Genomic DNA, 16,124 nt, shown 5'->3' on the forward strand with positions numbered 1-16,124 from the left:
AGTGTTGTTTTAATTTGCATTTCTCAAATGACCAGTGATGCTATACATTTTCTCCTATATTTATTTGCCATTTGTATTACTTTATCTGAGAAATGTGCATTCATCTCAGATTTCCATTATTGGATTGGGTCTTTGAAATGGGGTGAGTCTGATTTTTTTTTCAATTCTTTATATGTTCTAGATAGAAGGCCTTTGTCAAATGACAATTGGCTATAATTTTTCCCAATTTGTTGGTTGCCTTTTCAGTCTTTTGGTGACTTCTTTTGTGGTGCAAAAGCTTTTCAATAAGATGAGATCCCAGTTATTGATTCTTCGTAGCACTTACTATGTGGTCTGTTTTTTTTTTGTTTGTTTGTTTGTTTGTTTGTTTTGTTTTTTTCATGAAGTCTTTGCCTGCACCTTTGTCTTCAAGATTTCTACCTATTTTCTCTTCCAGTAGATTTAGTGTTTCTCTTTTAGTATTTAGATCTTTAATCCATTTTGGCTTTAGTTTAGGCATAATGAGAGAAATGAGTCTAGTTTTAGTCTTTGGCATGTGGAAAGCCAGTTTTTCCAGTGCCATTGTTAAAGAGACTCTCATTTTTACAATGAACACATTTGACCCCTTTGTCAAAGATCAGTTGGATGAGTGTACTTCGATTTGTGTCTGCATCCTCTATCCTGGTCCACTGATCCTAAAGGTTAGTTTTTTGTTTGTTGTTGTTGTTTTTGCCAGTACCATGGTGATTTTATCACAGTAGCTTTATAGTATAATTTCAGGTCAGGGATTGTGGTTTGTGATGCTCCCTGCTTGCCTTTGTTGGCTATAATTGCTTTTGCTATTCCATGTCTCTCGTTTCCAGATGAGTTTTAGGAATGTTTTCTCAAGTTCTGTAAGGTATGCTAGTGGCATTTTGATTGATATTGTATTAAATATGTATAACAATTTTGAAAGTATAATCATTTAACTACATTGCTTTCTCTTATCCTGAGCAAGGGATAACTTTCCATTTTCTGATATCCTCTTAGATCTCCTTTTTCATAGTACTGTAATTTTTCATGTATAGATCTTTTAATTCCTTTGTTAAATTAATTCCTAAGTGTTTCTTTTTTTAGGTGCTACTGTGAAAGTCTGCTTTCCCAAATTTCTCTCTCAGTGACTTTGAGTTCATTGTCTGTATACAGAAATGCTATTTATTTTTGACTGTTTACTTTGTATCCAGCTATGGTACTTAATTTGGTTATTATATTTTCGTGGAGTTTTTTGATGTCTTCTGTACTGAGTATCATGCCATCTACAAACAATGATAATTTCACTTCTTCCTTTCCTATCTTTATATCTTTTATTTCTTTTTATTTTCTAATTTCTCTGGCTAATGTTTCCAGGACTATATTGAATAGGAGTGGTGATAGTGGACTATCTTCGTCTTGTTCTTTTTTTTTTTTTCTTTTTTGTGGAACCGAGGATTGAACTCAGGCCCTTGCGCTTGCCAGGGAAGCACTTATTCCACTGAGCCATCTCCCTGACCCCATTCATCTTGTTCTTGATTTTAAAGTCAAAGCTTTTAGGTTTTGACCAGTTACTATGATGTTGACTATTGGTTTGTCATAGACGGCTTTGATCAGATTAAACCAAAGACCATCTATTTTAACTTTCTGTAGTTTTTCTTTATCATGAATGGATGTTGGACTTTGTCAGATGCTTTTTCTGCAACTACTGAGTTGATTATGTTATTTTTGTCTCAATGATAAATTTTAGAAGAGACATTTCCTCCATCTTTTCACATCAGGAACAAAATCATGAAAGATACAATTGAGCATCAGCTAAGGAACTGATTTGCCTCCAACCATGCATCTGTGGTCACAGTATTTGAAACCATCAGATGTTTTTGACCTGAGCCCTTCTGAGGTCACTGTGTCGCTCTGTAAAGAGATGATCTTGTCTGAAAGAAGAAGAGAGGCAACCTTTGGATCAAAGTACACCTACATGGAAATCATGACTTTGCCACAAGGATATCTGGGCTTCGATAAAATGGCACAAAACTGTGTTCCCTGTGTACCTGCCCACCCCATCTCCTACTAACAACATTCATCACAAAGTGCTGCCCTTGTTACAGCTTGTGAGCAGACGCTGATGTATCAAAGTCACTTGAAGTCCAGAGCTTAAAATCAGGAGTCATGTTGTGCACTCCATGCACTTGAACAAATATATGATACCATGTGTCTGCCATGGCCTTGTCATACAGAAGAGTTTCACCATCCTAAAAATCTTTTGCGTCTAGCCTGTGCATTCCATCCCCCTGCCAGCTCACAATCTGCACATCGGTAAAGATGATAACGGCACCCATATTGGACAAATTGAACTGCATCAAATGTGTTGGAATCCATGAATACAAAATGATGTTTTGGTGCTAAGGGTTAAGCCCAGGGTCTCGTGAGTATTAGGAAAATTTTGTACCACACAGAATCATACTTCCAAAAAGCAAATGAATTACTTGTCAGTGGGGGAAGCTAGCAAACCAACTCATCCAATAAAAAGAGTTTAAAAGTGGGAAACAAAACATTTATGTTATATTTTTAATTGAGGTCTACCATTGGTTGAATTGAAAAGAATAGTGGAAGTTTGTTTTTATGTAAGGATTCTAGCTAACAAATGAAGAAGTAATGAATGCTTTGTGCTTTCAGTGTGAGTGACTCTTAAGCCATCGATTGCTGTGAGTGGCTGCTGTCACCATGGAAGTGGTCAGACTTTGGGTCCTACCTGGTCGAAACAGCCCCAAAGACTTTCTCAAAATTGAACCTGAATTTTAGAAAGTATTTTATCAAAGTACTAGTTATAGGAAGTGCAGAGTCCACAGGATACAACAGGAGCAATCAGTGATTAAAAAAAAAAAAAAGATAGTAGAAAACTCTACAAGAAAAATGATGGGGGTTTTCAATAAGCAGAAAGCAGAAAGAAAAAGAGGAGGAGGAAAAGATTAAAGAAGACATATTGACCCCTTACAGCATGTGGTTCTCATCTGAATCCTGGTTCAAACAAGTAGAAAAACAAAGATCATACAGATTTATAATACTTCGATTCATTGAAATTTGCCTGCTACCTGGATATTAATTCCATTGAAGAACTGGTATTTTCTTCTTATGATAACTGTGTTATGGTTATGTTTTAAACAGTCTCTTAGAGATAGGTTGACATACGTATTTTTTAAAATGTATTTAGCCCAGGGTCCACAGAGTCTCACTACACAGACTGGACTTGCAGTGACCCTTCTGTTTTCAGCCTCCTGAACACTGGGGTTACAGCTGTGCGCCACCACGCCCAGTCTCATTCACTGTCTCAGTGCGCCCCAGGGGCAAGGCTGGCACAGCATGCAAGGGATCAAACCCTGGTCCCTGAGCCTGCCCTCAGGCACTTTAGTCTGCTGAGCTATCTGGCCAACCCTGATATATGTATTGATTAGATAGTCTCTTTTACATGTTTATATTTGTTAGTATGTGTTTATGGTACATAACAATTACATTCACCATGAGGAGTTTCAAGAGGTGTATAACACATCTTCTTGTCTGGATTTGTTTATAGTAACATGGGAGGAAAAGTAGCTGGAAATACAGAAGAAATGAGACACTGAAAGTTAACACTTTCCATTATTACCATGAGCAATGTGTTCATTAGAATTTATCACAGTCTTCATCTGCTTTTTCCATTGGAGAGGAAAAGGTTTCAAAATCTATACCATTGCTTCATTCTGATTTGTCTTTGCTGCTCTAAAACTTGGAGCTCAGGAGTCAGGGGCTAGACTGCTGACACACATGTGACTGTGAGTACCCACTTTCCTCCTGAGCTGTGCTTCCCAGTGCCTACCCAAGCCCTGAGATCCAGGGAGGGGCCCAGTCGTGGCCCCTGGATCAGCAGATGTGCCCCCAGTGGCACTGCCTCTGCACCTCCCTCTGTGCCTGAGTGGAGGTGGCAACCCAGGGCAGCCCACCATTGATTTGTCACAGTGCCAGGGGCTGGAGGACAGCAACCAGGTGGCCCTGTCACCTGTGGTCCCCAAGCCAGCCATTCCTGTTGCTTTTGTTTGCTTTGCAGGCAGTTCTTTTTGTGCCATTTCAATGGAAGACTGCAGGCTCAGTTTCCCTTGGCTTTCCTCTCCCCACAAAAGTGAGCAGGCTCCTTCCAACTTGCCACCTCGTTGTCACAAGCCCCTTCTCACTCAGGAGCTTTGAGACCGAGTTTCCTAGAGTAGTTGCTGTGTTGTGGCCAAATCACCCCAGACGCAGCCTTAACTCCAGCTTGTGTGGCAGAGGGCAAATGCAGTGATATGTGTAGACCTACTTGAAGGTGATAATGTGATCTTTTGGAGCACAGGCCCTGCACAGAAGGTCTTCTGGTGTGCGCAGAACTACAGAAATGCCCTGGAAGGTGTAGTTGACTGGTGTATATGCACAGAACTTTGCCCAGGTAGCGTGGATAGACAGCAGATTCTGGAAATAGAAATGTTGGCATCTGGCCATTTAATGCCACAGATGGAATCTGTGCAGCCATGAGCCTGCACACCCTGGGCTTCCCTGCCAGGCAGGACAAGATCAGACCACACAGGCTCCCTTGCTTTAGTTTGTCCTTCCTCGTAGAGATGAGTATGTACATGTATGGCAGAGTGGAACTCCTCAGTACCAGAAATGCATCTGTTTAACCATTTTAAATCTACGCTAATAGTAGTAAGATCAGTATATGTGCCTTGTCACAATGGGTTTGCCATGAGAGCACAGGTGTAGTGAAAACCACCACTAAATCCAAGCCAACATGGGAAAGGAAAAGACTCACGTTAATATTGCCGTTGTTGGACACATGGACTCTGGCAAATCTGCCACCACTGGCCATCTGATCTACAAATGCGGTGGCATCGACAGAAGAACCAATGAAAAATTTCAGAAGGAGGCTGCTGAGATGAGGAAGGGTTCCTTCAAGTATGCCTGGGTGTTGGACAAGCTGAAAGCCGAGCGTGAGCGTGGTGTCACCATTGACATCTCCCTGTGGAGATCTGAGCCCAGCAAGTATTATGTGACCATCATTGATGCCCCTGGACACAGAGACTTCATCAAAAACATGATTGCAGACACATCTCCGATGACTGTGCTGTCCTGATTGTTCCTGCTGGTGTTGGGGAATTCGAAGCTGGTATCTCCAAGAATGGGCAGACCCATGAGCATGCCCTTCTGGCTTACACACTGGTGTGAGAAAACTAATTGTTGGTGTTAACAAAATGGATTCCACGGAGCTATCCTACAGATACCCTACCCTACAGACATATGAGGAAATTGCTAAAGTAAATTGCTACATTAAGAAAATCTGCTACACCCCTGACACTGTAGCTTTTGTGCCAATTTCTGGTTGGAATGGTGACAACATGCTGGAGCCAAGTGCTAATATGCCTTGGTTCAAAGGATGGAAAGGTCACTCGTAAAGATGGCAATGCCAGCAGAACCACACTGCTTGAAACTTTGGATTGCATCCTTCCACCCACTCGCCCAACTGACAAGCCTTGGCAGCTGCCCCTTCAAGATGTCTACAAAATTGGTGGCATTGGCACTGTCCCTGTGGGCTGAGTGGAGACTGGTGTTCTTATACCCAGTGATGCTGGTCACCTTTGCTCCAGTAAATGTCACAACTGAAGTCAAGTCTGTTGAAATGCACCATGAAGGTTTGAGTGAAGCTCTTCCCAGGGACAGTGTAGCCTTCAATGCCAAGAATGTGTCTGGCAAAGATGTTGGTTGTGGCAGTGTTGCCGGTGACAGCAAAAACAACCCACCAATGGAAGCAGCTGGTTTCATTGCTCAAGTGATTATCCTGAACCATCCCGGCCAGATCAGTGCTGGCCGTGCCCCTGTCCTGGATTGACACACAGCTCACATTGCTTGCAAGATTGCTGAGCTGAAAAGATTGATTGCCACTCTGGTAAGAAGCTGGAAGATGGGCCCAAGTTTTTGAAATCTGGTGATGCTGCATTATTGACATGGTTCCAGGCAGGCCCATGTGTGTCGAGAGCTTCTCTGACTGTCCACATCTGGGTCATTTCACTGTTCATGATATGAGACCGACAGTTGCTGTGGGTGTCATCAAAGCTGTGCACAAGAAGGCTGCTGGACCTGACAAGGTCACCAAGTCTGCCCAGAAAGCTCAGAAGGCTAAATGAATATTATCCCTGACACCTGACACCCCAGTCTTAATCAGTGGTAGAAGACCAATCTCAGAACTTTCCTCCCAGGGGCCAGGGAGATGGCTCAGTGGAATAAGCGCTTCCCTGGCAAGCACAAGGGTCTGAGTTCAATACCTGGTTGCACAAAAAAAAAAAAAAGAACTGTTCCTCCCAATTGGCCATTTAAGTTTAATAATGAAAGACTGGCTAAACAATGCATCGTAAAACCTTCAGAAGGAAAGGAGAATGTTTTGTGGCCCACTTTTGGGGGGGGGAAGTTTTTAAGTTATCAGTTTTTAAAATCAATACTTTTTAAAATAATTTTATTGAGAAACAAATATCAATGAGACAGTTTCATAACCAATTGCTGGCACATTTACAGTAATTAATACATTGCATATTGTTGTCTTAGTGGTTTTTCATTGTACAAGATGCAGACATGATATCCTGTCTCAAACACTATTATTACAAACCTCTCTATTCATTGAATTAAGAGAGAGGAGCTGTATATCTATCCTATTTTGAGTATACAGATACAAAAGGGTCATTTATTTCTATCCCACTTTTTTGGTTCATTTTGTCAGAGAAGGGCATTCCATCATCATTTAAATACTGTAGGTGCTTGAATTCAGCAGAATCTCCCAATAGAGTCCAGTAGTCCATAACAGTAGTGGGTTTTCCGTAAGACTGGCAATGTCCAGAGTTGTTGACTTGAGCTTTTTACAGCTCAGCTTATTAATGTGGCTTTACTTTTTATACTTTGTTTTCATACTTTTCTGCTGGATAGTTAAGACCAAGATAAAGCAAGACCTATAAAATCAATATTTTTAATGGAAACAACTTGACCAAAAATCTGTCACAGAATTTTGAGACCCATTAAAACAAAGTTTAATGAGAAAAGAAATAGAAAAATGACTTTTGGTGTCATTTTACTTTGTCCTTACTGCACTTTTGGGAGGCAGGATTGTTCTCACACTCATTTCTCAAATGAAAATTCTGACACTGTCTTTTCTGGGGTGCATTTACACTCATCCTTTTAAAAATAGCACTAAAACGCCAAATCTTTCCATTTCTTTGCGCCCCTTGCTTTTTGCGCCTGCAGCCCCCCAGCTGCCCCTTCATGCAGACGTTGTGGGGTGCCAGGCATTACGAAGCCTGAAGGAGACAAAGGAGGATAAAACAGAGTCCACTTCATGGCGCCGGCCACTCCAAGTCAGGAGAGTTGTCACATGCCAGCTGTGGGAGAGATATCACACCCTGCTACCAGAGCTGGCGAGCCACCTCCGGGCACTTATCCTCCCTGCTTTTGTTCCTTTGGTTACCAGAACACAAATGGCCAGCCTGAGCACCAGGGTCAGTCTCCCCCGTCCCACCTTGTCACCTCCCTGGCTCCAGCTACAACCTCTCAGATGAGTAGCTTGAAGTCGTGTTTCATTTGGGTCCACTGAAACCAAAGCTGAAGAACAGCAGATCCTGAGCACCTTTGGCTGCTTGTCCTGCCAAGTCTCTGTCCTACAATTTGCTTTCCCTTTAGACTGGTTCCTGCCCCAAATGGTCTCCCAAGTGCAGCTGTTGTCTCAGAGCCCTGCGTTCATGGGTGCATCCGTCTTTCTCTGCCCAGAAACTGCAGGGAGAGCCCAGCAGGGCTCTGTTCCCACAGAAGCCCCACAAAGGAGGCCTAACCAGAATTGCTGGGGACTTGGGCGACAACGGAAATGGGGAAGAAGGGTAGCAGAGGCAGGAGCCCACTAAGCATGGGCCTCTGTGCATCCATGCTGCAGCCCAGTGACAGACCCCTTTCTTGTGCCAGAGCATTCTGGTGCCCACTGCATGCCCAGAAAGCAGAGAGTAGCCCAGGGTCCCTGCCAAGAGCTCCACAGTAATTCCTGTTGATTGAGCTTGTGCTCCTGGCCAGTGCACTTAGGTACCTCAAAGGTTCCTTAAAACCCTGTAGCAGATGAAGCACTATCATTATTCTTTTTCTGCTGACTGGGAAACTGAGGCACAGAGTTGGAGTAGCCTGCCTGAGGTCACACAGATGGTGAGTGGTGGAGCCATTCTGGTCCTGGGAACTGCTTCGGAGACCATATTTCCTGACCTCACGTGGTGAGCCTCTCCCAGGCGAAGTCACCGTGAGGACAGTCAGACGCCCTGCTCTCCCAGGGCAGATGCTGAGGCCCTCAGAGATGTTCTGTCAGGGTGTGAGAAGGCACTGCAAGTTATAGCCAAGCAGGGCCTGTGGCTGGGGCCCACGCCACGAGAAGCAGCCACGTAGATCAACAGGCATGGTGGTGGCCTTTGGAGCGTGGCCCGGGGCAGTAGCATGTGGACCGCTGCTGTGGTGAGAACCCAGGGGCCTTGAGGGCCCCGCCCCGCCTGTGTCATTGCCACTAGGGTGAGGTCCTGGTGCTGTGCTGCAGGGGCATAAGTAAGACAGCAGTCTTGAACTTTTATACAGCAAAAGAAATCACCACAAGTGCAGAGGCAACCCACAGCATGGGAAAAAAGTATCAGCCAGTTGTCCCTCAGACAAAGGACTTCTGTCTAGAAAGAACACAAAATTGAAAAAAATCAGACCCTCCCCCCAATTCAAAGACCCAACCCAGTAATGGATGTCTTTCATAGGCAAACGTGATAAACATACACTTCTCAGATGAAGAGATACGAATGGTGAATAAACATACAAAATTGTCCAACATCACTGACCATCTGAGAGGTGCAAATTAAAGCAATACTGAAGAAGCAGCTTATGCCAGAAGAATAGCTATCATCAAGAAATCAGTGAATGACAAATGCCGGAGAGCCTGTGAGGAAGACGGAGCCCTTCTCCACTGTTGGTGGCAGTGCAGACTGAGGCCACACTGTGGAAATCAGTGTGCAGATTCCTCAGAAAGCTAGACCGCAGGTCCCATTCGACCCTGCCGTTCCCTTTCTTGGTATCTTCCCAGAAGAATTAACAACACCATACCATCGTGTCGTATGTGCACCCATGTCTATAGCAGCACAGTTTGAGGTAGTTAAATACTAAACAACTCATTCCCATCAACTGAGGAATGGATAAAAAAGACGTGGCATTATGTACTGTGGAGTACACGTTGGCGAAAAAAGGATAAGCTTGAGACCTTTATAGATAAATGGGTACAACTTGAGACCATACTCAGGAATATAAATCAGACTCGTGTATGTGAGCACGGTATTGTCTCCCTGGCTCGAGAAACTAAAAGAGTGAATAAGTTCTAAAAATGTACAATAAATATCATAAAGCAAGAAGCAATTTTTCAAAAGGAAGAAAGAAACTAGGATGGATGAAAGGGCAAAGGTCAGCAGGGAAAAGGGGGAAAATGCGATTCAGTTATACTGTTGGTGTCTCTTACTTTATTGAAAAGGAAGGTTTGCGTTAATTTCGATTGGAGAAATTTTTATGCCCATATCTTCTACCTTGAGCAACTACTTTAACGATGGCAACATGTAATGGATTAACTGCTGTTATTCTCTTATGAAATTTTGTTTTACCGTTTTTCCATAAAATAAACAAGAAATCGGTCTTTTTTTGTTTTTGTTTTTGATTTTTGTTTTTCCGGAACTGGGGATTGAACTCGGGCCCTTGAGCTTGCTAGGCAAGCGCTTATTCTACTGAGCTGTCTCCCCGGCCCCAAGAAATCAGTCTTGAAGCACACGCGCACAGTAGTTTCTTGCTACCCAAAACATGCACCTGGAGCCCGCCCTTCGCTCTGTCTATAAGACACAGAGCAGGCCACACACATGACTCCACGCTGCTGCGAGGATGCTGACCGCGTGCGCTGGCCTGGAGGAGCCCTGCTGAGTGAGACAAGCCAGACATAAATGCACCGACCTGCGCGGCGATTCTGCCGCCTGAAGCACTGAGCGCAGCTGAACTGCTAGCTCGGGAAATGGAGTTGCTGGGACCCAGGGGACAGAGAAGGGAGACTTTGTGTTTAGGAGGCACAGGGGGTTTGGGTTGGGAGATGAAGGCACTGGATGGATGGCGGCAGAGGCAGCAGAGCGGGGCGAACGCGCTCGGTGCTGCTGCCCTGGGTACTTAGGGTGCCGAGCTGCGCGCGATGTCCCCTGTGCCACAGACGCGCCAATCACGTGCGTCGGGGTGGTACTCGCTAGAAAGGCTGCACACGCCCTGCGTTGCTGCAGGGGTGCTTGTGGACATGTAAGGGCTCACCTAGGCCCGCGGCGAGGGGCGCTGCTGCCTGCCCGCCTCGCTGCACCCCCACGAGCGCCTGCATCCCCCAGAAGGACGGGGGCTCACCCCAGCCGTGACCTGCAACAGGAAGCAAAGTCGCCGCCTCCCCACCTGCGGAGGGTAGCGTGCCCTTGTTCTCTGCTTTGTCCCCTAGGTGCCGGTGACGAGAGAAGAGACTCTTCGGGCCAAGGCGCTGGTTCCTGGAGAGAAGGAAGGAGGCAGTTTCTTAATTGGGACCATAAACACCAGGTCAAATAACTTTCTTAACTTTTAGAAAACTACGCTCAAGTAGGAGCGCGCGAGGCACAGATGGGCCGGGCCCGGGGCTTGCGGGGAGGACGCCGGGGCACAGCCGCGGGTGCTCAGCCAGCGGGCCGGCCCTCAAGCCGGGTGGCTCCGCCGAGCCTGCCTGCTGAGCACAGCCGTCCCCACGGTCACCAGCGAAGAAGGCAGGAAAGAGGGAGAGCGGCCGATTTACAGTCACCCGCGCCCCCGCGCGTACGAGGAGTGACACGCTTGCTGTGTACAATCCATCGCCCATCCTGGGGCAGCCAACTTTTCTGTAAAGGCCCAAATCATAAGTATGTTTGGCTTTGCAGCCCTGCAAGGTCTGTTTTTAACTATCCCACTCAGCCATAGGGAAGGGAAGCCATAGTTGTGTGAATCAAGCCGTGTGGCTATGTGCCGATAAAGCTTTACTTATAAAAGCGGGTGGTGGGCCTCACGGGGCCACAGGCCACACTTAGCTGACCCCTCTCCACACAGTTCTGGGTGTGAGTCCCTCTCACGTGTGACCTAAAGGTCACTCCTCCGCACAGCGGCAATCACTGTTGGGTCCACTCTACATACTGGCCGGGTCGTTCTGCTTAGGCATCTGTCTCCCTTACAGATTTTGTTGGATTAATAGTGTGGGTGTGACAATTTGTAGAGAGATGGTAGATGCATAAGCAGGCAGCTTTGGCAAGTTGGGCATTCCAGGGTCTCGCCTGTGGCCAGGCATGTGCGCAAGCTGGGTAGGAGACACATGGATAAAGATGTCCTTGGGTATGGTGGGTCGCAGCACGACACCACAGAAGTGTTGCGGGTCTGTATTACTCAGAAAAGGATAAGAACTCTAAGTACCCCAGGTTCATCTCTCCGTGTACTAGGTTTTTGATTTCCTTTTAAATCTGGTCTTTTTTCCCATCAGTTGTTACAAAAGTGGATAGAATGTGAAGCCTGGGAGCACTAGAGTGAGTGAAGACTGCCAGGCGTGGTCTGTTAAGAATTTTATCAGACTAGGATGCCCCAAAGCAGCATCCACTCAGCTCTCACATTCTGGAAGTCAGAAAGTCCAAATTCAGGGCCCTGGCGTGTTGGCCACTGAAGCTAGCCGCCCCTTCATGTGCAGTGGCGGCACCTTTCCATGCCGTCCTCCACAGAGGGCGGGGAGCCTCTTTCATAGGTCCATGACCCCACCTGTGCCTCGTGGCCCCCTCCAGCAGGCCCCACCTCCTGGAGTCAGGCCCGCAGCGGGGGTTTCAGCATGTGAGTGCTGGAGGACCCGGACACCCATCCCCTCATCTGCTATGGCACGCGCAAAGGAGTAACACTCCAGCTTGGCTTTGTCATATAATAGCTGCCATGGAGAACAAGGCAGTGGTCCCGAACCAGTCGGGCCCTGTACCCCAGGGGGGCAGCAGCTGCTGCTCTCCCGAATCTCAGCACACAGTGAGACGCTTTTCTTGGTTTCCTTGCAGATGGATGGTTTCTAGCCTGCTTCCAAACCCCACCTCAGCTGAGTGCTGGGCAGCACTTCCACATGATCCTATGACGCTTGATATGGACGCAGTCCTGTCAGACTTTGTTCGGTCCACGGGGGCAGAACCTGGTCTGGCCAGAGACCTGCTGGAAGGTAAGCTGAGCCCTCATCCCCCACCTGCCACCCACTCGGCTCTGGGTGCTGTCCAAGCAAGGATGGCACATAAGCAGATTCCTGTCACTTGACAAAGGGGTTACTTAGATGATATTTAACCTTCAGTGCAAAAAAAAAGTGTTGACCTAGGTAATGAAATTATTTTTGTTATTGTCTTTATTTTAGACATGCAATAGATCAACCAACTCTATAATAAAAATTCATGTGGTACTAAAGAGATTTTGCTTCATTAATTCTTAATCAATATTCAGTCAAGATATATCAATAATAATTTTTTTAAAATATATGTCAAGTAGAGTAGTAATTGTGGAATATTCAAGAAAATACTTTTATTAGAAACATTAGCTTCTTATCTGTGTCTTAGCTGAATTAGAAATGCTTAAGCTAGTAGTGTTATTGGTTAAAAAAATGGTAGCTGGTCGAGTAGTTGGAAATAATTCACAAGCAAGAAATAAAATCTTCTGTCAACAATCTTTTCACATGGATAGACCATTTGTGTATCCTTCACATGTGTGATATTTTCAGGCATTTAGCCATAACCAATAGACTAAAAATTAAGCTCCAGTTTCTGTCTTTAGAATGGATTTGCATCGTGTAGTTTTGATTTGTTTTTAGTTGACACTGTTGGTGTTGGAATGAGATAGAGAAGAACCAGGTAACAGGTCACATGTGAGAGCAGGAAGAAATGCTTTATTTCTTTTTTCTGATCAGTTAATTTTTTTCCTTGTCTTTTTTTGTTTTAGTTTATTTTAAAGAGAGTATAATAATAATTGATAAGACATTAGGAATGGTACCCATTGAGAAGTTCAAAATGAGAGGCATTCAACCATGGACTTTGTAATACACATTGCTGTCCTCAACCTAATTGTTCCAATCACAGATATCAGCATACAGTCAAGGTGAAAATTTTATACATTAACTGCTATTTTCAAAATAAATGTATCTAAAAATTTTTTTAAGTCTTAAGTTTTATTTAAATGACCTCCAGTGAGAACAGAGCAGACCAATTATTACCACTTCTTCATAATACAAATGAGCCAGGCTGGGGAGAGCCAGCACACCCGCAGCCAGCTGCCAGCCAGTGTGATGGGTGGGATCTCAAGGGAGGGCCCCAGGCCGGCCTGCTGGTGAGGAGCATCCACGTGGAGCGAGGGTTCTTGATGAGCTCTATCGATGGCTCCACCACCAGCCACCACTGAGTCACGCCGGATGGCCCTCCTGACAATCTGCAGTTCATAGAATTAATAAACACATAGTTGAGTGTTCTAAGCCACAACGACTTTTTAAGTCACTCAGCAAGAAATACAGATTGCTGTCCATTTTTAGAAATGGAGACAACCTTGAATGCTGTTGATAATCAAGAGCCACCTGTCGGGAGATTATGAGGAGAAGGCGACAGTAGCACGGTTTATAAATTCCCCTCGGCCTTTCCTACTTCATATAAATTCAGGGCTTAGATTAAGGTACACTTAGCAAGGCTGAGGTATGTGTGAATCAGAATTCCGACCCACCGCCCGCTCCGTGCTGGGCAGCCTCCTGCTGCTGGCTTCCGCAGCTTGGTTCTTTGCATGAGAGCGCCATACAGGAGCGGGCGTGGAGCAAGCGTGGCCCTGGGGGCAGGGCCGGTGAGTCCAAGTCCAGCCCAGACGCTTGTCAGCTGTGAGACTGAAGCAGCCGAGCTTCGGTGGTTTCTTCCCCATCCTCGGAGCCGAACGCACCCTGCAGAGCGGACGTCGGTGCTGGACGCTGTGGTGCCCGGTGGCGCGGGCGACGCGGAGCAGAGCCATTCTGCCGCTGCGGATGTCATGACTCTGCCGGCCTCGCCAGGAGGCTGGAGACAGCCTTAAACAGCACGCAGCAGTTACCTAGCTCTTTTCATTTTTCCTTTTATTTTTTAAACGAAGATAAATGAAAAACTAGCCTTCTGTGTGCCCAGCCGTGGATTATAACCCGCGTGGGTTGCGTGACCACCAGCACCTTCAGGATGAAGCCCCTGTCCCCCACCGCAGCTTTTCCTCCCGTTTCTGTAGGGAGCCCCTCACCTATCCATCCACACTCACAAGCGTCCCCCGCTCTGTGATCTGTCCTGAGTTTAAGGACATCCTAGAAGTGAAGTCATTCAGAGCCCAGTCTTTGAAAACTAGGGTCTTCCACGGAGCACAACTCTTGACAAACCCAGCCAAGCGGCATCTCAAAACCATAAACGTATGTTTCTGTTTGCTTTTGAAGTCTGGCCCATTGTAGCGATGGATGGTGGCTTGCTGATGCCTCTGTTGAAAGGCATTTCAGTTATTTTCTAATTTTGGTAGCTGTAACTAGAGTGTGGCTAAGTACTTCAGAAGAGAGTTTTTGCGGACACAGAGCTAGTTTTCCTAGCGTAGGTGCATGCAGGTGGGAGCACTGGTGCCTCTAGCCTTTGGGTGGTTAGCTTTGTAAGAAGTAGCCGAGCTGTTTTCCAGAGCCGCTGCGCCAGTTAGCTTTCCCTCCAGCAACGAGTGAGAGTCCCGCTGCTCCCCGCCCTCACCAGCACTTGGTATTTCTTTCCTTCTGTTTTTATTTTAACGTAGTAACGTTTCTTTGTGACTGTACTTTTCTTTTCCCTGAGGACTAATGATGTTAATTTTTTTCATCTGCATATTCTCTTTTGTGTAATATCTGTTTGATGCTTTTTGTCCATTTATAAATTGGTTTCTTGTACATGTGTTTTAAGAGTTCTGAGTATTTTTACTGAGTATAAATCCTTTATCAAAGGGCCGGCAAGATAGCTCAGTGGACTAAGCGCCTGCTTTGTCAAGTGCAGGGACCAGGGTTCAATCCTCAGTCCCTCGTGCCATGCCCCCGGGGCATGCTGAGCCAGTGACTGAGTCTGGACATGGTGGCACATGCCTGTAATCCCAGTGCTGAGGAGGCTGAAAACAGGAGGATCACCACAAGTCCAAGCTGTGTAGTGAGACCCTGTGCCAAATACATAAAAAAATGAAAAATAAATAAATGAGTAACTCCTTTGTGAGCTACATCATTTGCTACTTTCTCCTGGTGTGGCTTCACTTTTCATTCTCCTTAGCAGTCCCTGTCACAGAGCAGGTTTTAATTTCGATGCAGTCCGACTCACCAGGGTTCAGCTACATGTCTAAGAACCTCTTTGTAACTCCAGCTTGTAAAGATGCTCTTCCACTATGTTGTTTGGAAAGTTTTATACTTTCATGTCGCATATTTAGATGTATGACCCAAGCCCAATGTGAGATGTAGGCTCAGGTCCATTTTTCTGTATATGGCTGTCCAGTAATTCCATGACTATTTTTAAAAGATACCCTCCTTTGTCTAGTGACTATGAATTGCATTCCACATATTTTTTAAAACCAACTGGGTATACGTTGGGGATTTCTGTGTGTGTGTGTGTGTGTGTGTGTGTGTGTGTGTGTGTGCATGCGTGTGTGTTTCTGTTTCTTGACAGCAGTTCTGTTCCATTGATCATTACGGCTATTTCTTTACCAACAGCAACCATATTTATTAACTATAGTTTTGTAGTAAATCTTAAAATTGGGTGTTATCTGTCCTCTGAAGTAATTTTTTAAGAGCATTTCAACTATTCTACTTCCTTTATCTTGCCACATAAGTTGTAGGATAACCTTACCTCTATGAAATAGTCTACTGAGATTGTAGTTGGGATTATATTAAAACTGTGAGTCTGCCCTGGATATATCACTGTCTACAAAGGGTAGTCTTACTTTCTGCATTAGTTTTCCTTGAGTTCATTCATCAATGTTTTGTAGTCTCTAGCATGCAGATCCTATGTGTGTCTTGAGTTCATTCATCA

General features: G+C 45.4%; 1 protein-coding gene across 1 annotated transcript in view; it reads left to right on the forward strand.

The window, feature by feature from the left end:
• Otud7a (OTU deubiquitinase 7A) overlaps window positions 1-16,124 on the forward strand; it is a 153,104-nt gene that overhangs the window by 13,494 nt on the left and 123,486 nt on the right. Inside the window, exons 2-3 of the mRNA XM_004623441.2 lie at window positions 10,547-10,641; window positions 12,132-12,286. Coding sequence (XP_004623498.1) covers window positions 12,136-12,286 — 151 coding nt within the window. The 5' untranslated portion in view covers window positions 10,547-10,641; window positions 12,132-12,135. The remainder of the gene's footprint in view (window positions 1-10,546; window positions 10,642-12,131; window positions 12,287-16,124) is intronic.

This window comes from Octodon degus, unplaced genomic scaffold (genome assembly GCF_000260255.1).
Source record: "Octodon degus isolate 3935 unplaced genomic scaffold, OctDeg1.0 scaffold00002, whole genome shotgun sequence".
Classification (NCBI taxonomy): domain Eukaryota; kingdom Metazoa; phylum Chordata; class Mammalia; order Rodentia; family Octodontidae; genus Octodon; species Octodon degus.